A 23,020-nucleotide genomic window follows, 5' to 3' on the forward strand; every position below is an offset into this window, starting at 1 on the left:
GGAAGTGAAGTCACTTCCGGCCTGGGGTGTTTGTTTGGACTGGAGAAGGGAGGCGGCGGGTGAAGCGCGCGTCGAGCGGGGGAGCGGCGCTGTCTGTGGAGATCCGCGGAGGACGACCAGGATTCGTTGGCTGCCGTCCCCGCTGCCGTGCACTGGGTGAGGGGTTACCTCGGGCGGAGCGGCGAGAAGGGTGCCACGGCCCAGGCGGTCGAGAGACAGCACCTCGACGGCTGAGGGGCCTAGAGGGTCCCCCGGGTTGTTGGCCATCTAGCCCCGTGAGGCCTTTATTCCCTGCCTCTTTCAGCCAAGTCTGAGAGATGAGCTTGGACCGATTTTGTTTCTTTATTCTCTGAGAAATGGCCGTCGTTTTTTTTCTCATTGTCATTATTATTTATGATTTGGATCTCGCAGCACTTTATCCGGGTCCTCGGTGGCGCGCGAGGGTTGCCGGGATGGCACTTTCTCGCGTCACCCCCTCCCTCCAGTCCCTTCACACACACCCCTCCGGTACCCTTTTCCCTTGCCCCCTACTGCTGCCTCGGCAACAAAGCTCATTGTTTCTCCCCACTTTACGCTTGCGCGTCGCCACGCGCAGCTCCTACTTGCTGCGCTTGCGCGCTCCTCCCGAAACTGGGATGGGGGAAGAAAAAGGGGCGGAGGGACTGGCGGAGGGAGCGTCCTAGGGGAGCTTTCTGCAACCGACCAAGGGCCTGTACCTTTCTGATTCCCTTTCTCCCGTTTCTTCGCTTTCCGATGCCGCCCCCCCCCCCCGACTCTTTTTAGTTATATTGCATCCCATGCTCCGGATAGGAGAGCCTTTGGGTTACTGGGAATCCCTACTTCCCAGGAGGGTTTTGAGCCAGATGAACTTGAAGGGTCCATCCAATTCACATTGTTTGATTCTGGTCACCTTACTTTTAATTTCTCTCTTTGTGCTTACTCCCCTCCCCACCACCAAAAATATATGGTTTGTGGTGATGGTTGTTTCTCAAAATCTTTGTTGAAGCAGTCAGCAATAGTATTTTTTAGTGACTCCAAAAAAGAGACCTTCTCTGCTTACTTTCGTTGTCTTGTCCCTGCTTTTGCAGCCCCATCACCTCACAGAAACTGCAAACTCTAGAAAGAATTTGGCTTTCATTTTTGCCATGGGAGAAGGTCTAACAGCTGACAGCTTTTGGCATTTATTTTAACAAGACAAATTCCCATTTTGCGAGTGCTAATTTTGTTTTGTACCTTGGTGGCATGATTTTTCACAAATTGCATTTGAGCAGTTGGTCAGATATTGGTTTGAGTTTTCTTTAAATAGCTTTTGAAATTTCATCTGCTGCAATTTATGACTGCAAATAAGAAAATTATTTTTAATGCGACTCCCAGTGTTTGCTGTTTTGTGCTTCTGTTTCCGGTTATGAAAAGGATATTTGGGGCATATTAGTCTGTCTATGCTTCTTGTTAATTGTGAACTTGAACATAACTTTTTTCCACAAATAAATGTATGACAAAAATAGGTAACTTTACAAAAGTTATAGCGCGTTTATCTGTTTCTTTAAGGGATGGGAATTAGGCGATGGAGACTCACTAATGGTCAAAGGCTTGGAAGCTTGGCCGTTTTTATTATAGTATGTTGCATATTGTTCCTTAAGAGCTCAAATTGAGGTAGGTAATCTCTACCCTATTTGGGACAGAATGAGTTTATAGTAGCCTCCCCGTCCCCCAATAAGCATTCTGCACCTTATTCGGTTTACCCGTTTATGACTCTAGAGAGTGATGTTCCAATTTTAATAGGAAATATAAACATTTATAAAATGCCCATTAGTTGTTTGCACAGCAACTTCGTGGATGTTGTGCAAGATGAAAGAAAATGGAAAATAAAGCCGCTGCCCCTTTCCTTTTGTGCTTTTACATATTCTCATAATTTACAAACTACTTTCACATCCATTATCATAACAACCTTGAAATAGGCAGAGCAGGTTTTATCTTGCCCGTTTTGAAATTGAGGAAATAGAAGCTCGAGATGATTTTTCTTTTATTAGGCACATACTTCTGTAGCACTTAAAAAAAAAAATGCCAGGTATTGTTCTAAGTCCTTTTACAAGTATTTAATCTTCGACGTGTCTCAGTGGTAAGTACTACCTACTAAAGACAACAAATGAGAGATGTGAAGTAACTTGCCCAGTGTTACACAGCTAGTAAGAGCTGGAACTCAATTCCATGTAGTCCAGAAATTATGCGCTCTTAACCATTATCCTGTGCTGCCTGTGATTTAGTGACATCTCCAGGATCCTGTAGGTGGTTAGTAGCATATCTAGGATTTGAACCCAGTCCAAGATTAAAGTTACCCAAGTTACTGCCTTTGTGATCTGGACCACCCTGTTGCACAGGTGCCTTAATAGTTTTCATTTGATACAGCCTAAGGTTCAGCTCCAGTAATTCAATCTTTTTTCCCCTTAATTTTCTCATTGTTGAGAGCAGTTGCTGCCTGATAAGATAGCTACTAAGCAACTGTATCTATTGAACACTTGGAATGTGGCAGGTGCAACTGAAGAACTAAATTTTTAATTGTATTGAATTTTAATTCATTTAAATTTAAATGGTCACATGTAGCTAGTGGTTACGTTGGATGGTATGGTTTAAAGGTTTGAATTGCCCCTGCTGCTTATATTTTGTACCAGTTTTTATAAATAAGGATGGTGTTTCTGATGTGCTTTGGGGTTTTATCAGTAGTGATGATAGGCAGTGGTGAGCCATCCTTACTCTCACTTGATCACCCTTGTTACAGTAGCTGAGATTAGGGTATATAGTCTTTGGGATTTTTCTGACGTTTCACTCCTGTAGGTTTTTGGACATGTGATTTTTTTACCTAATACCTTGCTTTAACAACGTTTTAATTGCTCTAAATGTTTAATAAGCACTGAGATAGGTAATACTATTATATGCCAGGCTCTCTGCCCAGGTACTATTATCCATTTTACAGATGGAGAACCTGAGACACAGCGGTTAAACAACTTGCCCATGAGGTCCAGAGCTCATGCTTTTAATCGTTATTTTATACTGTCAAACATTAAAACAAAAAATTCAGTGCTGCTGACAAACTTCTGAGTGGAAAATAAACTGTCTTTATCTTTTCTCACTAATTGCTAAAGGGACAGCTAGTCCGCTAAAATGGACATATAAATGCAAATAAGGTTAATGAGTCAGTTCAAAGTAGAATCCAGTGGAGTAAGAAAAGATGGTGTCTTTGGAGTCAGATTAATGAAGGAGACAGAAGAAAACTTTATTTGAATTTTAATGAGAATTCTTAAGGTGAAACTGAGGGGAAAGTTTCTAAAACTTAAAAGATTTCCATATTTTAAAATTTCATAGAGACTAAAAGAATGGACACTGCTGGAAACCAGTATGTGTAAGGCATTTCAGGAGGGGAAAAAACAGATTTGAAAGTGCCAGGCAATATTAGTAGTAAAAAAACTGCTCTCATCTAACCAAAATCTGGTGAAATTTCTGAATTTAAGTGTTAAGCTCTCATATTAGACTTTCAGCTAAACAGGATGTTTACAAAAAAAAAAAAAAATTCATTTTCTACAACAGTGAAAGCGAAGTATTTGTAGATAATTGACAGAAGTCTAAATCTGTCCAACTTAATTATTCAAATATAAAGGCAAAAGACATTTAATATATGCATTGGCTTAGAAACAGATATTCTCAGGTAACCTATGGGAGAACTATTAAACCAAAACAGAGTTGTAATGTTAGGGGAAGACGATGAATAAAAGAAACAATAATGAGCAATAAATCTTGTAAAACAGATGATAATGTGAATTATTAAGTGTTCAATTTTTAAATTCTTTAAAAAGATATATATACTGTAAGGGAAAACCTAATAGTGTAGATCCAACTATGCTAAGTTATTTCCACAAAACTCAGGAGATGGTGTGGGGGAGGAAGCTGGTAATCAAATCATTCTAAAGGTCTTGCCTTGTCTGAGAGCAAGGACTGGGGTGGCTATACTAAAGGAAAAGTGTTTTGAACGTCTCGCATTGGTTAGGGGTGTACAGAGTATATTTTTAATTGACAGGAAAGTATTTAAATCTATTTAACTTCACAATAGATGTAAATCAAATCATTATGCTTACACCTTAAACTTACACTTAAACTTACAGTGCTGATGTCAATTATATCTCAAACGGGGTGGGGACTGCAATTCTCAGTAGTTTGTAAGTCACAGAAAATAAATCAAGTATTTTTTAAAATCCATTTAAAATAGGAAAAGAAACACTACAGAAATAGAATGTAAAAAGAAACTAAACATGAAATTATGATGGAAGACATAAAATCAAATATCAGTTATCAAAAATGTTAATTCCCTATGAGACAGGTTATTTTGTGTCAAATAATTTAACTTATAGTAGAGGGCTTGAATATATCACTTTCAGAATTCATTTTTGTACATAGAAATAGAAGTAACACTTTTTTCCCTTTAGGCTCAAAGAACTTTTGCAAAAATCAATTATAGATGTCTGCAACAAAACTCTAATAAATCCCAAAAAGTAAAGTTTTTTTCTGGCATTTTATAGCACAATAAAAGTAGAAATCAGGGCATCAAAGGTAAGCCAAAGAACTTGGAAATTAAGAAAAATATTCTTCCAAGTCTGTAGCTCATTATAAATTAAATAATTTGTAATTACCTACAGTGGATAAGAACTATATTTTATATAAAATATAGGGAAAATTTATAGGGACAAAATTTTTATTAAGTCATAGGTTGAAAATAAACATGTTTGTCAACTTGAAAAACAAAGCGACAAATAGGCTGAAATTAAAGAGAAATGGAAAATAAAGTGAAAACTGAAATTAAAAAAATAAGTAGGGGAGTGGGAGATGAGGGTAAGGGGGATCAAATATATGGTGATGGAAGGAGAACTGACTCTGGGTGGTGAACACACAATGGGATTTATAGATGATGTAATACAGAATTGTACACCGGAAATCTATGTAATTTTACTAACAATTGTCACCCCAATAAATAAAAAGAAAAATTCCATGAAAAAAAAAATAAGTAGAAAAGATCAATAAGACAATGCAGGGGTTTTGTTTATTAAAGTTGAAATTTTTAATAGGTAATCCATTCAAAACTCAAAAGATATGACAAAAATATCTCTAGCCACCTAGTTCTCCCTGTGGGTAACCAGTGTTCTCAGTTTTGTTTTGTTTTCAGATTTTTTTAATAGCTCTTATTGAACTATCATTCACAAACCATGCAATTTACCCATGTAAAGTGTATTGTATAGTATTTTTTAGTATATTCACAGCTGTGCATCCATCACCACAGTCAATTTTAGAACATTTTCATTACCCGTAAAAAGAAACCACGTACCCTTTTGTTTTCATGCCATATGTGGTCTTTTGTGACTTCTTTCACTTAAACCATAATGTTTTCATTGTTCATCTATTATATGTAACATATTGAGTATTTTTTATTGTTGTGTAAATAACATTCCATTGTATAGACATACCACAGTGTATTTTTCCATTTGTCAGCTGGGGGACCTGTGGGTTGTATTCACCTTTTGGCTATTAGAATAATACTACTATGAACAGTGTATACAAGTTTTTGTGTAGATAAATATTTTCTAGCCATTCTAGTGTAGTGTCTCATTGTGGTTTTGATTTACATTTCTCTGGTAGTTAATGATGATGAACATCTCTTCCTGTGGTTATTGGCCATTCGTACGAGGTGTGACCCAAAAACGTGGTGAATGTTTAAATAAAAAATGTATTACAGTAAAAGACACATTGCCATTAATTTCCCTCAAAATACCCGCCCCTTCGAACACACTTATCCCATCGTTCTTGCTACTTTCTGAAGCAGTTCTGGAAGTCTTCTTTTCGTTGAGTGTCTTCAGTTGCACTGCTATGGCTGCCGTGATGTCCTGAATCGATTTAAAACTTTTTCCTTTCACGGTCCTTTTGACTTTGGAGAAGAGCCAAGAAGCACAGTGCCAGATCCGGTGAATAAGGTGGATGAGGACATACTGTAATGTTTTTATTTGACTGAAATTGCCGTACTAGAAGCATTGTCATGATGTGGAAGATGAAGTAAAGACACTCACGAAAGAGGACTTCTAGAACTGCTTCAGAAAGTGGCAAGAACGATGGGATAAGTGTGTTTAAAGCAAGGGGAAGTATTTTGAGGGGGATTAATGGCAATATGTCTTTTACTGTAATAAATTTTTTATTTAAACATTCACCATATTTTTCAATCATACCTCATCTGTCCTTTGGAGAACTGTCCCTTCATTCAGGTCCTTTGCCCATTTTTAAATTGGGTTGTTTGTGTTTTTATTATTGAGTTGTAATAGTTCTTTATATTTTCTAGATACAAGTCTCTAATCAGATATGATTTGTTTTTTAGTTTTATATCTTTTCAGAGATATTATGCTTTGTAAATTGTGAACACACACAGATCCCCCTTTTTTACATATATGAATTCATTACACTCACTGTTGTGCAAATTGCAAAGCTCAATTTTTTTTTTTTCTAAGATAAATTCCTGGTAGGCCTAATCAAGAAAAAGGAATGTAAAATCAAATTTCCTATGAAACAGAAGAGATTAGAATATTTACATAATGTGCAAATTACATTCTTTGTCATTTCATAACAAAATTGAAATTCTGGAGAAAATAAAGTTTTAGTGAAATATAAATTACCATAATTAACAAAAGACGTAGAAAACCTGAACAGACCAATCATAACAAGAAAAAAACAAAATTAAAGCTTATTAAAGATGTACTGGTTTAAATAGTACCAAGCCTGTATAAGTTTAGATTAATTTACCTTCAGGAATCACCTGGTTCTTGTAATTCAAACTATTCCTGAATAGTAAGGATGGAAATTTTCTAGTTTATTTATGTTTGAAAGCTATTATCTCCAGGAGTCTAGCTTTCTGGGGTTGCAGTTATTTTCCTTGCTTTTCATTATTGTTGAAAAGCAGCTGCTCTTTCTTGTCACTTGTTAAAAAGTATCTTTTTGTTGGATTTTTTTTTCTTTTTTGCTTTTGAGAATTCTTTGATATTCTGCGCTTTGACAATAATGTTTCTTGGTTTCTATCAACTTACCATACTTTGAGATTCTTAGGCTTCTTAAACATGTTGGTTGATATCTTTCATCAGATCTGGAATATTCAGATCCTGCCTCTGCCCCATTTTTTTCTTCTTCTGGAACTTGGTAGTTCTTACTCTGCCCCTTACATTATTTGAATCCTTTTTTGTATGCTTCTTGTCTTTGATGTCTTCTAGATAATCTTTATCTTCCATTTCTTCTGTTGTATCTAATCTGCTTGAAAACCTATTACATTTTTATTTGTGTTGTGATTTCTATATATATTTAGAAATTTTGTCTCTTTCAATGCTATGCACTTTTTATACTTTGCTCCAAAGATATATTCAAGCTTAATATGTAGTAATCATTTGTTTTGTTTATCGTCTATGTTACATAATCCTAATATTTGATGAAGTCTGGTATGTGTCTGATTATGCTTTCTGTAAATTGTGCTGTTTCTTGCTCATTGTGTCTTGTTTTCTCCTTCTGGGTTTTGTTCTCTTTAATCATTTATTGTTCATTGCCCCTGAAAAATTACTTGTGGAGGTCCCTAAGGCCTAGAATGAAGATGCCTTCCTCCCAAGGAGTTTGACATTTGCTTTTATCAGGTACCAGCATTAGGGACACTACCAGTTCCTGACCACTTCATACTCAGTTTGCGACTTGGGGTGTTCTGGACCTCCCAGATGATGAGACTTTATTCCTCCTGTCCACAGTGGGACCAGCCATAGTCACTGTGTTTGTGTTCCTTCCCACCTTTTCCTCTTGATTTGCTTGATGAAGAGTGGGGGTTACTTTTAGTTTACCCTTACCTTGGATCTAGTAGCCCTTAATAGGGTCCCAGCTTAGAATGGGGAGTATTTTCTATTCATTTTTCCATTTTGAGTTCTGTGCCTCTTGCCCCATAATGCATCCAAGGAGTCAACTCAAAGAAGCCTAATGGTCAAAGGCCCTCAGCTCAAAGGCAGCTTCAGTGTTTAAAAGTTCCACTTTACTCTCTGATTTCCCACTTTTTTGTCAACATTTTAGTGTTTTTAAGGATTTCTGATAAAATACGTCCCTTCAACACTTAGTTTTTAATAGAAATACTGGTCCAAATAATATAGCCCACCATTATTGGTAAAAAGAAGTCCTCATACATTGGTTTTAGGAATTAAAACAATTCCAAGTAAATATACTGTCTTCCTGGCCAGAAAGCTTAATGTAAAAATATCAATCCTGATCAAGTTGCAAAATTTAATAAAATGCTAGTCAGATTATTATGGACAGAATGATTCTAAAGTTCATATGAAGAATAAATATTCAAGCTTTTCGCCCCCAAAGAAAGACGGAGAAGGGAATTGTGCTACTAGATATTAAAACTTATTGACAGGCTACTGTAAACCCTCTAGTAACTTCTCATTTTAGTTATTGTAGTTTTCCACTCCAGAATTCCTATTTGGTTTCTTTTTTATAATTTCTCTCTATTGACTTCTCTATTTGATGAAATATCATCCTTATGGTTTCCTTTAGTTCTTTGTTCATGGTTTCTTTTAGCTCTTTGAGCAGATTTAAAATACCTGATTTAAAGTCTTTGTTTAATAAGTCCAATGTCTGGGCTTCCTCAGAGACAGTTTCTAATTTTTTTTCCTGTGTATAGGTCATGCTTTCCTATTTCTTTGCATGCCTCATAATTTTTATTGAAAACTGGACATTTTGCATATTATAATGTGGCAGCTCTGGAAATCAGATTCTCCTCTCTCCCCCCAGGTGTTGTTCTGCTTGTTGTAGTTTATGGCTTTTCTAAACTAATGTTGTAAAACTTTGTAAATTTTTGTGTGTGTGGCCATTGAAGTCTGTTCCATTATCTTAGTGGTCAGCTAGTTATTTAAAAGAGATTTCCTTAAATACCTGTAAATAAAAAACAAAACCCTTCCAGTCTTTGCAGATGGGCTCTTGTGTATGCTGAGGCAAACCTTCACCACTCAGGCAGTTGACAACTCTTTCTTAGCCTTCCCTTTATGTGCAGAGCCTGACGGTCAGCCGGAGGGGAGAGTATAGGGTCTTCTCAGGTCTTTTCTGAGGACACTCCCAGCACTGGGCATAGGCATGGTGTAGGTTTCCTAGAATTTGCAGGAGCTTTTCAAAGGAGCTTTTCAAAGCCCTTATTCCCAAAGCATCTCCTCTTTACCTTTCTTCCTAGGCTTTTTGTTTTTCTGTTGTTTGCTCCAACTCTTATTTCTTGGCCCTAGGCAATATTGGCTATTATATTTGCCTCTGTTTTCAACATACGCCAATCAAACACTTTAAATCGTAAACTTTATGGTATTTGAACTGGTTTGGTATTCAATTTTTAAAATGGCAAACACACAAAGGACACACTATAAATAGTGTGTTCCAAGAAGTTTCAAGAACAGGCCATAGGAAAAAATTTTAAATACTTTATATTAGAACACCTTATGTTCAATAATTTTTAATTTGTCAACGTTCTAAAAGTAAATGATCCTTACCCGTCTAGCTTTCACTTGACTGGCTGTAGCCAGAAATCTGGTCAGCAGTTGTTCCTTCCCTTAGCTGTATGAGATTAGTGCCGGGGCGCCAGTTCATTCTTTTTTGCTTCAGTTATGATTTGTTTCCCAAATATTGCTTGACAAAGTAATTTCATTTACTGTCCTTCATAGACTTTCACTAGGATTTATACCCAATCCACAGGTTGTTTGATGACATGATGATAACTGGCAAAAAGGTGGTCTCTAGGGCCTTGTCAAATGCAGGGTTTGGGCCCTGCTTGCTAAGCAGTGTATATTTTATTACTGGTTAGCATCAAACAAGGAGGGAATCCCTTGGGATTCCCAGACTCTAGAATTTGCTAAAGCAGATTTTTCATTGTTTTACACAAGCTTGTTCTCATAAAATGTGTGGGAATCACTTTTGAAAAAAACAAAAATTGCATGGAGTGGCTGGTTAGCTCAGTTGGTTAAAGCATGGTGCTGATAACACCAAGGTTGCCAGTTCTATCCCCACATGGGCCACTGTGAGCTGTGCCCTCCTTTAATTAATTAATTAATTTTAAAAATTGCATTTATATATTGATCTATTGAAAGCATATTAAAAACAAGTTGGAAGTTTTGTAGTCAATGATATGTAATAGCTACGCACAATGTCAGGGGTTTGTAGACTTGGGGGAGTTAATCACTTTGTGAAGGGTGTAAATATCTAATCATTATGTTGTTTTGTACACCTGAAACTAATAAAAAATCTTTTTAAAGTTAGAAGTGTTTCTAGGTGGACATGTCTCTTATAAAGAGTTACTACTACTTTTCAATTGCATTTGAATATTGAATATCCTGTACTCTACTAAATATGATTTTTGCTGTTTTTAACTGAGTATAAGTCACTTGATAATATTGTGGTCTTCTGAAAGGTAGGATTTAATGGGTATGAATTGGCATAGGATGCATGTTGGGAAAATAATAATGAAAAGCTGTTATAAATTGGAGTGTCTTTGAACATAGTTTAATGATTGTTTCAAACACTAAGTAAACAAAGTTCCATCTGATTGCAAAGCAGGATTGTTCCCTGCTTTTCTTAGTATTGGGCTAATCTAAAATGTAATTCGTTTAAAGATGAGCATATAAATGTTTGATAGCCTGACATAAAAATGAGTAATTTTCTTTAGAGGAACTGATTGCTTTTCAGTCAGAACTTGTTATCAAAATAAAGGGTTTATTTCATCCAGGATTAATGATAAATAAAAATATCAAAGATACCCATTGTCTGTTTTCTGTCTTCGTCTGTTTTCACAGTGCCTCAAATTCCTAACCCAATCATATTTTCTTTCTACCCACACCCTAGCACATAAATTTCAGAGTCTGTCTCTGCTTCTTTCGTATATATACAGCAATAACTAGGGCAGAAGTGCTCAGTAATTTTTAGTTTGAGAACCTCTTAACAACTAAAAATGTCACCACCAGATGCTATTGTCATAAGCATTCAGTATTTGAGAAAACACATGTATGTCATAATAGGACCCCTACCTGCAGTTTAGCCACTAAATTCATATTATATAAACAGCTCTGAATTTTTACTATACTATTTCCCCTTAAGGGTAAGTCCATAAAATGAATTTAAAGGGCCAGGCAACTCCCATAGAGCAAATCTCTCCCTGAACCTTAACCCAAGGAAAATACTATTTCTAGTAGGAGACTAGTTTCTGTGTTTTGCTTGATTTTGATAACTTCAGAGTAAGAAAGCCTGAAGAAGTTTTCTTTTCTTTTTTTTCTTTTTTTCCACTTTATCCTCATTTAGGTATGCTGTTTTCTTCCTTTAGCACAAGTCACACTACTGTTTGAATTTATGTACAAGTAACTTATGTTGTAAACCCATTTTCAGCAGTTTCAGGCAAAATGAATTGGTAGACTATTGTAGAATCTTAAACTTCATGCTTTGAACTTTTAGCCGGCAATATATCAGTTAGGTTAGATCATGTTATCACCTACAGGCATACCTCAGAGATATTGAAGTTTCATTTCCGGACCACAATAAAAGCATGTCTCGAAATAGAGCCAGTCATAAACTTTTTGCTGTTGGAGGGTCTTGCCTTCAATTTGTAAAAAAAACGCAACATCTGTGAAGCACAATAAAACGAGGTATGCCTGTATTGAGTAGAGTGTAAGAAATCAGACCTACTGTATTAGATACTGCTTTTACTCACATAAAAAGAGGTTAGGTGATACAGAGGTGGTTGTACAACATGATGAATGTAATAAAAAAATTCATTGTACAAGGAGTAAATTCAGACATGAAGGAGCTTGACATGGACCTAGAGATAAGCAAACACAGTGACCTTTGAACAACACAGGGTTTAGAGGCGCCCACCTTCCTTCCACACTGTAACTACAGTCAGCCCTCTGCATACACGGATTCTCAGCCACAGAGTTGACCCTTGAACAATGGAGGTTTGAACTGCGTTGACCAGTTGAACTGCAGTCAATTGAAAAAAACTCTGTGTATAAGTTTGAACCCATGTTGTTCAAGGGTCAGCTGTACATGGAATGGGCTACAAAGTTGAGAGACTGAGGAACTAAGCGGTTATTAAAAATTTGTTTTCACTTTGGCCTTTTTAATGTTTTCTTAAAACAATTTGCTTTTTGTAAAATCACTTAAGTCTTGCAGGCCATCCATTTAAGCAATTATTTGCCTTCACTGTTATCTGAAAACATTAGATGAATCTAAGCTGTTCTCAGCTGTTTTTGTTTGTTTGTTTGTTTTATTGGGGAACAGTGTGTTTCTCCAGGGCCCATCAGCTCCAAATCATTGTCCTTCAGTCTAGTTGTACAGGGTGCAGCCCAGGTCCAAGTCTAGTCACTATTTTCAATCTTTGTTGCAGGGGGCGCAGCCCACCATCCCATGTGGGAATTGAACCAGCAACCTTGTTGAGAGCCCACACTCTAATCAATTGAGCCAGCCAGCTGCCCTCAGCTGTTTTTTAGTTTTTCTTCCCCTCTTCCGCCTCCCCCCACCCCACTCCGTTTATTAAACATTAAAATCATTTGGGGGGGGAAATGGAGATTTCTGGTTGCTCAATGTATCATGTACATAGTAGTAATAGTTGCTCTCACTAAGAGAGAATGACTGATTAACTGTATTGTTCTTTTAAGGTTAAAAACTACAACTAACGCCAGCCATGAAAGATCCAAGTCGCAGCAGTACTAGCCCAAGCATCATCAATGAAGATGTGATTATTAACGGTCATTCTCACGAAGATGACAATCCATTTGCAGAGTACATGTGGATGGAAAATGAAGAGGAATTCAACAGACAAGTTAGTTTTGTGTACAGACATGTTCTTTTTCATACCCCATGAGAGCCCTCAAATAATGTACTTGTCCCAAAATGTGTTTTTCATCTGGTCCCTTATACAGAGGGTGCCAAAAAAATGTATGCACATTTTAAGAAAGGAAAAACTGTATTAAGATTACACTGATGGTAAACACTTTGAGCGCCTCTTGTAATTGCAGAGGTCAAATGTGACTCGTATCCATCTTTTGTTATCGGTATATATTGAGTATTACAAGTTCAGTACAGTTTTTTCCTTTCTTAAAATGTGTATACATTTTTTTGGCAACTTCGGTCTTTGAAATATATGAATGTATGTGCCACCACTTCTGTTTTACCTGGATGCTGATTACTACCAGGTTAGGGAGCTATTTTCATGGTTCCACCCCAGAGATTAAGCTTTAGGAGGACTAGGTAGAGCCTGGGAAACTTGTTTCTCAAAAGTTCCCAGATGGTTCCAGTGAGCAATCAGGTTTGGAAACTACTGCCCCAACACGAGTCATACTGCTCTCTTGCAGTGAAAATCAGAATAAGAATCAAGAGCAGATGGGCACAAGCGCTAGGGTGCAGAATTGTTCTGTTTTTCACATTAGATTTTCTCAATGTAATCATCCTCAAAAATCTGATATCGCTATTCTCTTTAGAGAATTCTCCTATATTGATAAATGTTGTCTTTTATTCCCGTATTTCTGGTATCTGTTCCCATCTTCCATCATTTCCTCCCTGATTATGGCTTTGGTAATAAGTAGCCAGCTTGATGTTACCATACCAGTCAAGAATAGTCGAGGGTAAAACAGTGAAGTCTTATTTCAATGAGAGTCAGTTGGGTTTTTGTTTGTTTGTTTGTTTTTTAATTACCTGTGTCCTGACCGACTCTAAAAATATTTTTCAGTCATTTTTGGTAGGTTTAAGGTTTTACAGTTTTAAAGTATCACAAGTAATTCTGGCATGCATTCCTCAATGAGAGCACTCCTTTATTTGTTACTTCTTCCCCTCTACCCTCAATGGAAGAAAGTATATTCTGCTAAGACAAGTAAAGACTTAGCAAAACCCTAAACAGATCTTCTCAGGTCTTATGGTAAACATTTTCTTTCCTTAGGACACAAGCAGAAGAGGAAATGCAACAGTATTTTTTTAAATGGTTCAAGATAATTTAAGCTGTTCCTAGTGCTGTCTTACCAAGTATGCTATAAATTATCCTTTATTTATTATAAATCTAGATAGAAGAGGAGTTATGGGAAGAAGAATTTATTGAACGCTGTTTCCAGGAAATGCTGGAAGAGGAAGAAGAACATGAATGGTTCATTCCAGCACGAGATCTCCCACAAACTATGGACCAAATCCAAGACCAGTTTAATGACCTTGTCATCAGTGACGGCTCTTCTCTGGAAGATCTTGTGGTAAAAAGTTATTTTTCATCTTTTTTAAACCTAGCTCATCTTTCCCATAAGTGGAAAAGCTAGCAACCATCTGTTTAAGAAGAGTTCTACATCTCTTCCCCTTCAGAAATTGTACTTCTTTTTACTGTGGAAGCAGAGCCTCCCAGTCTTACTTATGACATGGAGTGACTTCTGGCCACACTCGACTAACCGACTTCTTTTCACTGCTTTTAGGTTTGGTAACTATGTTGCCCTAGGATATGTAAATGTCTTAAAGTATTGAGCCAAAAGACGTACACAGTATGTCTATGTGACTTGCCCATACTAAAGTAGCTTGATGGAGAGGTGTTGTTCTTCAATTTTGTCTTATACATTTGGTGAAATTTGCAACATTTTATCTGAAAGGTAAAATTTTGGAAATTCTATTTTTCCTGAATTCAGGATTTTCATTAATTCCTTTTGGAACTATGATTTAATAAGGACTTTTACAGGCTCTTTGCAGAAAAGGAAAAAAACCTATTTTCACTTTTAATTATCTGAGTGTCTCGTTGCTAATGGTATATTTGTAGTAAAAAGTTTTCTTAGGAATTGTGATAACTTAGCACCAGCACTAGAGTAGAAACTAATGAGTTCCTTCACTAAATTTAAGATAAAATAATTTAAAGTCAGAATGTTAACCTGTCCATATTGACAGTCTAGTTGCTTCTACAGGGTCTCTGGAATTTACCCCTTAAACTCGGAAGTACTTTTTGCAGTTGTCTTCTATTCACTGTTCAGTGGTTTCCTAACCTGGCTGTGCATCATAATTACCTATGTAGCATTAAAAACAAAAAAAGTTCATTAGCTACATCTCAGACCTACAGAATCAATTGTTGAGGCAAGTTTATTTTTAGAAAGTACGCCCAGAGAATACTGCCAGCTTGCCCTATTAGGCATTTGGAAACTTCTTCTAAAGGACTGTATAGAGAACACTGAAATTTATATCGTGCTGTAGTGTGTGTTGCAGTGAATGACAGTAACCCACAGAGCAGATGTGTCATCTGAATAGTCTGTTGGGATATGCTTGCTTATGGCTACGTAAGTCACTCCACAAATCCTGGTTGCTCTGATACGTAAAGCCTTTTGCTAGGTATAATATATAACTTAAATCTGGAATCAGTATAAATCCATTGTCTAGAAACTGGTTTGTTCAACTTGGTCTATTTGAGATTACTTTAATTCATTCTCATTATTTTGTAGCTGCCAAAGATTGCACATTCAAGAACACTGCTTTTTTTATTTAAACCTCACACTTTTGGGAGGGGGGGGTTGACAGTGTGAGGGATATAAATGATAAACGTCTAAGTATTACTTTGTCTTGTGCACTTGAAACTAATTTAAAAAATTAATAAATAAAATAAAAAAATAAAAAGCTCACACTTTTAAAGTTTATAATATATCTTTCCCTTGAGAGAAGGGAGACTGTCCTGTACAAAGAAATGGTGTGTATAGATTATGAAACTAAGATTAAAGTATTGCTCCAATATGTTGGTTAATGTGCTTTGGTCTTAAAGTAAGTGACATAGGGGACTCAGAATCAGTCTAAAAACCTGCCAGCACGCCTACATTTCCAGCCCTGGAATCCATCCTGGTTTCTTTTTGTCTTTTTCAACTTGCATTCCAAGATGCAGTAGAGGAAAGTCTTCAGATATTCCCTATATGCTGACATGTCTGCTTAGGAAAGTAAAGATTTAGAGATACAGAGTAATCGTGGTACAAGTCTCTAAGACTCTTAGAGACTTTAGCCCGTACTTCCCCTAACTGATGCAAAACTGGAGTCTCAGAGAAAGTGACGTGCCAGGCTCACTTAGGAAGTTAGGGGCAGAACTGGGGTTCCAACTTGGGTCTTCTGACTCCCCGTGTAGTTTTCTTTTCCTATTATATACCATGCTTCCTGTGGGAATTAGAATACAGCAATTGTAGAAAGACAACTCTGTGTTTTCAGTGAGGATCATAAAGTAAAATTAATCCATAAACAATTCCTTGTTTAATACTTTTGCATACTGTGAGACTTTAAAGAAAGTCAAGTATCATAGTTAAATGAACAGAATTCTTTGTTCTGTGACACCTATTTTAGTTCATGTGAAGTTAGTGGGTTTCTAGTTACACTTAAATAAATTTAATTTCAATTCCTACTTTCTCTTTAGAAAGTTGATAACATTTGATACCATACAAATAGGTTACATCCGGTTTTTGCTTTCCCTGCCATAGATTTTTTAGGGTTAAGTTTAACAATCTGAGTTCTTGCTTTTTTATTTTTTGGAAGATGTTTTTGCATGTTGGTCTGGGTTGAATGCTTCTAAGTATCTGAAGCCATCTTTTAATGAACTTGCTTTTTTTTTTTTTTTTTTTTTTTTTTTTTTTTTATGTACTTATTTTTCAGGTCAAGAGCAATCTGAATCCAAATGCAAAGGAGTTTGTTCCTGGGGTGAAGTACTAAAATATTTGAGTAGACGGGGCCCTCTTTTGGTGGATGTAGCACAATTTCCACACTGTGAAGGCAGTATTAGAAGACTTACTTGTAAAAGCTCTCTCTTGTCACTGTGTTACACTTATGCATTGCCAAAGTTTTGTTAGTCTTGCATGCTTAATAAAAGTGCTGGGACTGTTATTATGTAAAAAGCTGTCAAACATTTACTGAAAATAGAATTGGCCCCATGGCTTGATGTGAAGACAGCGAGGAAAGAAGCACCAGTCAAGTTGTGACAAAGCACCAAATTAAGAGACCTCTAAATCTTAGTGAATTTTCTTTTTTGAGGCTGAACTGATCCCTTAGGGTTAATTAGCTATCATGTGAGAAATACTGAATTCTCCTAATGTTACATCTGAGGAAGTATGTGATTTGAGAATTGTATCTTCCTGAGGAGTCAGTGCATCATAACTATGCCTGTGTGAAGTCTAACATTTGACCAATCCATAATCCAATTGAACTAAGAAATTGTAACGTGATTTGAGTGGTGCTTTTCCTTGCTTTGTTAACCATCACTACAATAGTCTGCAGCACAACTTTTCTTTTAACAAAGCTAGAACAGTTTTGGCTTCTTAAACTTCATATTTGGGTAGATTAAGCTGCCATACGTGTTCAGTGTGAATAGTGTTTAAGTTGAAAATATTGTAAAAAAATTATATTTTTTCAAAAATATTTAAAAAAATAAATAATAGTAGAACCGAGCTGATGGCTGTGTTTATTGATGCTGAATGCAGACTCTCCAGTGGTGATACTCCAGTGTGGGCTCAGTGCCTCAGGACAACCCTGCTGGCAAGATTTGCTGAGAGAGCAGACTTTATTAGATCCCATTTTGTCAAGTATGTTGTTATGCAAGTATCTGTCCAAAATACAGCAGTCAAATAAACCCCATAGCTCCTTCCATAACCCATGTTGATCGCCTCAGAATACAATGTGAGGGCAATTGTAGATACCCATGTTAAGAAACTTTAGCTGACCAATATAGTGGTAATCTTACTACTGTAACCTTAATTGGCTTCTACCCCTCACATTGCTGGTCTAATTGGACTGGTTTGCTATTTTCATTCATCTGGATCTTCCCCTCTTCCCCCTCACAAGCTTAGTTATAATATGTTTATGACTAATCTTTATTTGGGATAGGCTGTCGGTCAACAAGCAATTTCCTGATTCCACACAATCCTGCCTCATGGCCCCACTCAGTTGCTAATGCCCTCTGTGCTTTTATTGAGCTTATTGGGCTCAACATTAAGAAAGCCATGTAATCAGTTCTTGCTCACCTTCTCCCTGGAGTGTGTGTGTGTGGGGGGGAGCACCTGTGCCCCAGTCGTTTTTAATAGCTACTGCAACAAACTAATAAACAGGTTTTTTAAGAAACTCTGAAGCAGAGACGATCCTGCTTGGTTCTCGTTCTTTTTTGGAGCCATGATACAACCAGTCCCCTTTGTTCTCTTGACAGCTCAGCATCCCAACTGGCACAGCAGGCTGCCAAACACATGAGGCTAACAGATCCTTTCTGAGCTCAGATGGGGGCAAATAAGTTCATTTCTACATTCTGCCAAATTACCATAGTGCAGTATGATTGGAGATTATAAACTTAGGCATTGTAACCTAATGATTGAGAGCAAAGACTAGCCAGACTTCCTGGATGGGAATCCAGTGATCCTGGGGTGACTTAACCTTTCTGTGACTTAGTTTCCACCTCTTTAAAATGTAATAACAGTATCTATTTCAGGAGTGTGTAATTAATGTACATTAAACGCTTAAGATAGTCCCTGGCACATAGAAAGTTCTATTTAAGTGATTGTTGTTATTGCTGTTAAGGAGTCATCTAGGCTAAACTCTCATTTTGTTGGAACTTTTCTTGTCTGTCTTAGGGAACATGCACATTAAAACTACTTTGATGTTTGGCTAGAGAGCCAGGCTTCTGCATTACAGGTAGAAATGGAAAGTTTCAGAGCATCGCTAACTCCATTTTGAAGTCCTTGGGATAAATGATCACCCCATCAGGGCCTATATGGCATAGTTTTAGGGTAACTGAAGTCATTCTGTTTTTGTGTTGTGACCATTATTGAAACAAGGTATATGAGAGGATTTTTCCTGTTCTTGTGCTATGTCAGTATTTGTCAATCTTTTCCATGTCATAAAATGTTACTTGTTTAGCATACTGGAGTACAGAGGTGAAGCTGGCTGTCTGTGGCTGAAGTTTATGGCTCATGGGCTCCAATTGATCCAGCTTCTGCCCAGATACCCAGAAGGCTGAAGGGATCATATGTCAGCATACTTGTAACCTCTCAGTGGCCCACACTTGTTGGGAAGTTCTCTCACTATAAAATAGCTAAGGAGTTCTACTCAAAATCCATATATTGACTTTTTACCCAGTCTACCTTCCCTTTGAAGACACTCAAATAGGTCACAAAAACGGAAACTGACTGAGTAGTTTGCTTTTTCTTTGGTTAAAGCATAAGAATGTTGTAATTTTTTTCAGCCCTCCCACAAGAGCCATAGACTAACATATCCTACCTTTCCTAGAAGTAATTTTTTAGACTTTGGTGCTCGCAGGCCCAGTTTCTCTACTTTCCGGAGTATCTTCTGGAACTGTAAGCTGGTCTTTTGACCTTGAAGAAAATCCTTTGAAGACTGGGCAGATAGGAATGTATTTCAGAAAGGCAATCCTTTTCACCACGTTCATCCCAATAGGGAAGTCATAGCTCTTGAGGCCAGTAGACATCTCACTGTTGGCGTGGGCTCCGGCTTTCCACTGGATCAGACCTCGTTCCTCTGGGCTCCCTGCAAGAGGATAGTGGTGTCACTTAGCAGGTCCAGCCACCCTCTGTTACTTCCCCTTCCCATTACCTAGTCTGGAGGCAGACTTCTGGAATCAAGTGTCTTTTTTTTTCCTCCCCCCTTTTTCTGCCAGCTCTTGCTGGCTGCCGGCCACTCACGGTGGCACACAGTAGCCCATGGCAGTACTAGGCAGCCCATGGCAGTACTAGGCAGCCCACGGCAGCCCATGCCAACCTCCAGCTGCTCACCCCAGCCCAGCTCCAGGTAGAGCTGTTGTTCACAATCTTAGCTGTAGAGGGCACAGTTCACTGGCCCATGTGGGAATCGAGCCAGCGACCTCTGCATTAGGAACACAGTGCTCCCAACCACCTGAGCCACTAAGCTAGCCCCATCGAATGTTTTGATTCTCAAATATCTTCTGGTTCTAAAAAGTTGTTGAATCCATGATTTCTCAGCTCCTAACTTGGCCAGAGCTCTAGGGAACCTTAGAGCAGGGGTGTCCAAACTTTATTCAACGTTTTTCACCAAGGGCCATATGCGGTAAAATACACAAACAGCCCGGCCACTCACTCGAGGTGAAGTACGTATTGCCTCACCTGGTTTATTTAAGTAAACGAAATATATTTTTGGAATTTGCTGTGGGCCAATAAAAAATGGATTGTGGGCCGCAGTTGGCCCGCGAGCCACAGTTTGAACACTCCTGCCCTAGAGGATACTGGTTATGATTAGTATTTATTGCATATCTGCAGTGTGCCAGGCTCTATATTAAGTGCTTTAATTTTATTATTTCTTCAAAATACACCTTTAATGGGGTGGCCAGTTAGCTCAAATGGTTAGAGCAAGGTGCTAATAACACCAAGGTTGCTGGTTCGATCCCTGCATGGGCCAGTGTGAGCTGTGCCCTCCTTAAAAAAAAAAAATACACCTTTAAAAGGTAGGTGTAAAGGCACTATTATACAAAATTTTATGATGAAGAAACAGGCAGAAAGCTTAAGTAATTGTCATCTTACATCTTGAGTATGGGACTAGTCTGTGCTGGACCGATGGGCACCAAATAGTAAAACACTACTAATCACTACTATTATGATTCCATATTTTGAAAATAAATTCTTGTTTTTATAACACAAATAATCAAGCTAAGTAAAGTCTTTAGTGGTGGTAGGAATACACAAGAGATTTTTTTACAGCTCGGGGAATTCGCCCTTAGGAAGTAGAGGAGGAGTGCAGGATATTTGTGAGATTTTCACAAGAGGGCTGGGGTTAACAAGACAGGCTCAGTGTAAATCTAGTGGCGAGAATGAGATTTCCACGTGTTGGCAGCCCAGGCCAAATTGCTTTTAACCCAGTTGTATTTCATGTCTTACACTAGCATCTCCTCGAAACAAACTGACTTAACACTTTTTTGTTGTTCATCCCTTTCAGTGTCTAACCCAGGGCCAAGTTGGTAAGTTGCTGTAGCATTTGGGGAACTAAGTTGACTGTGGATGAGTAAAAGGAAAGAGTAAATGCAAAGTGGTATGTCAGCAAAGTGTGCCCATCAGTTGTGTGAGTCCATGGTTAAGGACTGAGTTCTGAGCCAGCCAGACCTGGGTTTGAGTACAGGTTGTGTGACCTTAAGCAAGTTATTTAACCACTCAGCTTCAGATTCCTCATCAATGCACTCTGAAGGACTGTTGAAGAGTATGTGGCATAACATAAGCTCCCTGGCAGGGATGGTTCCTGCGGGCAGTTGGGTTGAAGGATGGGGATATGAGGAACTCAGTGAGAGTCTGAGACTGTTAACACCATCTCATTAGCTTAATCCATCTACTCAAATCACAGAGAAGCCCCTCAGTTTATAGCTGCCCACCTGTTGTCCTCCATCTCCCCAGATTCCCTTGGCATTGAGGCTGCCAATTTCCTGTCTCAGGTCCACAGGATGGGCTGTTCTAGCCCCCAGCCCAGCTTCCTCTAAATGGGGAGAGGTGGGTACCATGATCGCGTACCACCCATCTGTTCAAGGGGTAGCTGCTACCAAGAGCTCCCTCATCATCTGCTGCTGTCTAAAATCCCTAAAAGTGCCGGGGATCCCTGGCCCTTCCCCACCCACACTCCAACCCACCAGCTGTGCACAGCCAGCCAGCCTCTTTTTACTCCTGTGCTCTGAATAGACACTTGTATCTTCAGAGGGAAGGAAGTTGGGTCTACAGCGATGTTCAGGCTGTAAGTGGTAGGGAATGGAGGGCCATTGTCCTGCTACTCCCATCCCTCATCTCCCTGGACTGATGCAGTCATTAGCCCCTTTCTCCACGGAGCTCTCCCTGATCTTCCAGTTACCCTGAAATCTGCCAGCAGAGGCAGGCAATGTGCAATGCTGGGACACAGGCCATAGACTGCATCAGATGGACTTTGTTAAAATCCCAGATTTGCAACGTTTTAAATTTGCAAATATGACCTTCAGTGAGTCAGTTAATTTCTCTGACTCTGTTTCCTCATATAAAATTGTATTGATAGTCTCTGCCTCACAGGATAGTTTCTGAGGATGAAATGAGATATTCAACTGTATGCCTGACCCATAGATGTTTGGTAAATGTTACTTACGCTTGATACTAGTTAGAGCATCTGGTAACATTTAGTTTTTATATATTTACTGGGCACGTAAATGTGGTCCAGGAGGGAACATTCTTGGTTGGGGACCCTCACAAAATATCCTCCATAATTCCTGCAAAAAGCCCTAATAGCAAAGAGAAATATTAGGGGCTCTTCCAGTAGCCAGTGCATATTAGGAGTGGGTTTTGCCAACAAACTGATCCTACATTTGCATCTGTCCTACTCTAAGAAAGCAAAGCCACCCCTCACCTCAGTGGCTATCAAGAAATGGAGAGGAAACAACTCACAGGGCCCAGAATGACGCCTAACCCCACCCTCTTCCAGACCTGTGAGGTATGTCTGTGTCTCTGGTCAGTGGACTCCCTCCAGCCAGTGGGCACCCCACCAGCCCATCTGTTCCTGCTTCTCCCTGCCTGCAAGGCCTGCATCACATCAGACCTCGCCACAGCTCTGGTTCAGGGGCCAGGTGTTGGAGTGCAGATGAGCCCAGCCTAGTTACGGGTTTCCCTCACAGGTCTGATCCATACCTGGCACTGTGTTGTCCAATATGAAAGCGAGGCACCCACCCACGAACATTTCCGTGGTCAGCAGCACAGTCAGAATCTGGTCCACTTCAGGGATGCCTGTGGAATAGGCCAAGGGCCAATGGGTGTCATGGCCCCATTTGGAGAGCAGAGCGCAGGGACATTCTCCCAACTTGTGGAGCTTGCTGACTTCCTTGAGCAGGTATGGAGCTGGCATGGTACAGACCTCGACTTTCAAGCCTGTCTGCACCTCTGTCTCTCCTACCCTTGGATTCAAATCCAGTTTTGCCAGTTGCTCCTTGTCTTGGGAAAAATCATTTAAGCCTCAC

The 23,020-nt window shown here is 38.6% G+C and overlaps 2 protein-coding genes across 4 annotated transcripts in view; one reads left to right on the forward strand and one right to left on the reverse strand.

Annotated features, from left to right (window-relative positions):
* Positions 1–17,498, forward strand: PAIP2 (poly(A) binding protein interacting protein 2). Its single transcript, XM_019740317.3, has 4 exons — positions 1–156; positions 12,732–12,895; positions 14,130–14,309; positions 16,711–17,498. The coding sequence occupies exons 2-4, from the start codon at positions 12,758–12,760 to the stop codon at positions 16,765–16,767; spliced, it is 375 nt and encodes a 124-aa protein (XP_019595876.1). The 5' UTR covers positions 1–156; positions 12,732–12,757; the 3' UTR covers positions 16,768–17,498.
* SLC23A1 (solute carrier family 23 member 1) overlaps positions 16,204–23,020 on the reverse strand; it is a 13,638-nt gene continuing 6,821 nt past the window's right edge. For 2 of the 3 annotated variants that reach the window (XM_088798640.1, XM_019740310.3), the window contains 3 exons: positions 22,695–22,790; positions 19,315–19,581; positions 17,484–17,596 (listed from right to left, as the gene is read on the reverse strand). In XM_088798640.1, coding sequence (XP_088654766.1) covers positions 19,334–19,581; positions 22,695–22,790 — 344 coding nt within the window. In that variant the 3' untranslated portion in view covers positions 17,484–17,596; positions 19,315–19,333. Of the gene's footprint in view, positions 16,222–17,483; positions 17,597–19,314; positions 19,582–22,694; positions 22,791–23,020 lie in introns of those variants that run through there. The other variant, XM_088798639.1, reaches the window with a different exon arrangement.

This window comes from Rhinolophus sinicus, chromosome 5 (genome assembly GCF_057876585.1).
Source record: "Rhinolophus sinicus isolate RSI-liver-muscle chromosome 5, RSI-T2T, whole genome shotgun sequence".
Lineage (NCBI taxonomy): Eukaryota > Metazoa > Chordata > Mammalia > Chiroptera > Rhinolophidae > Rhinolophus > Rhinolophus sinicus.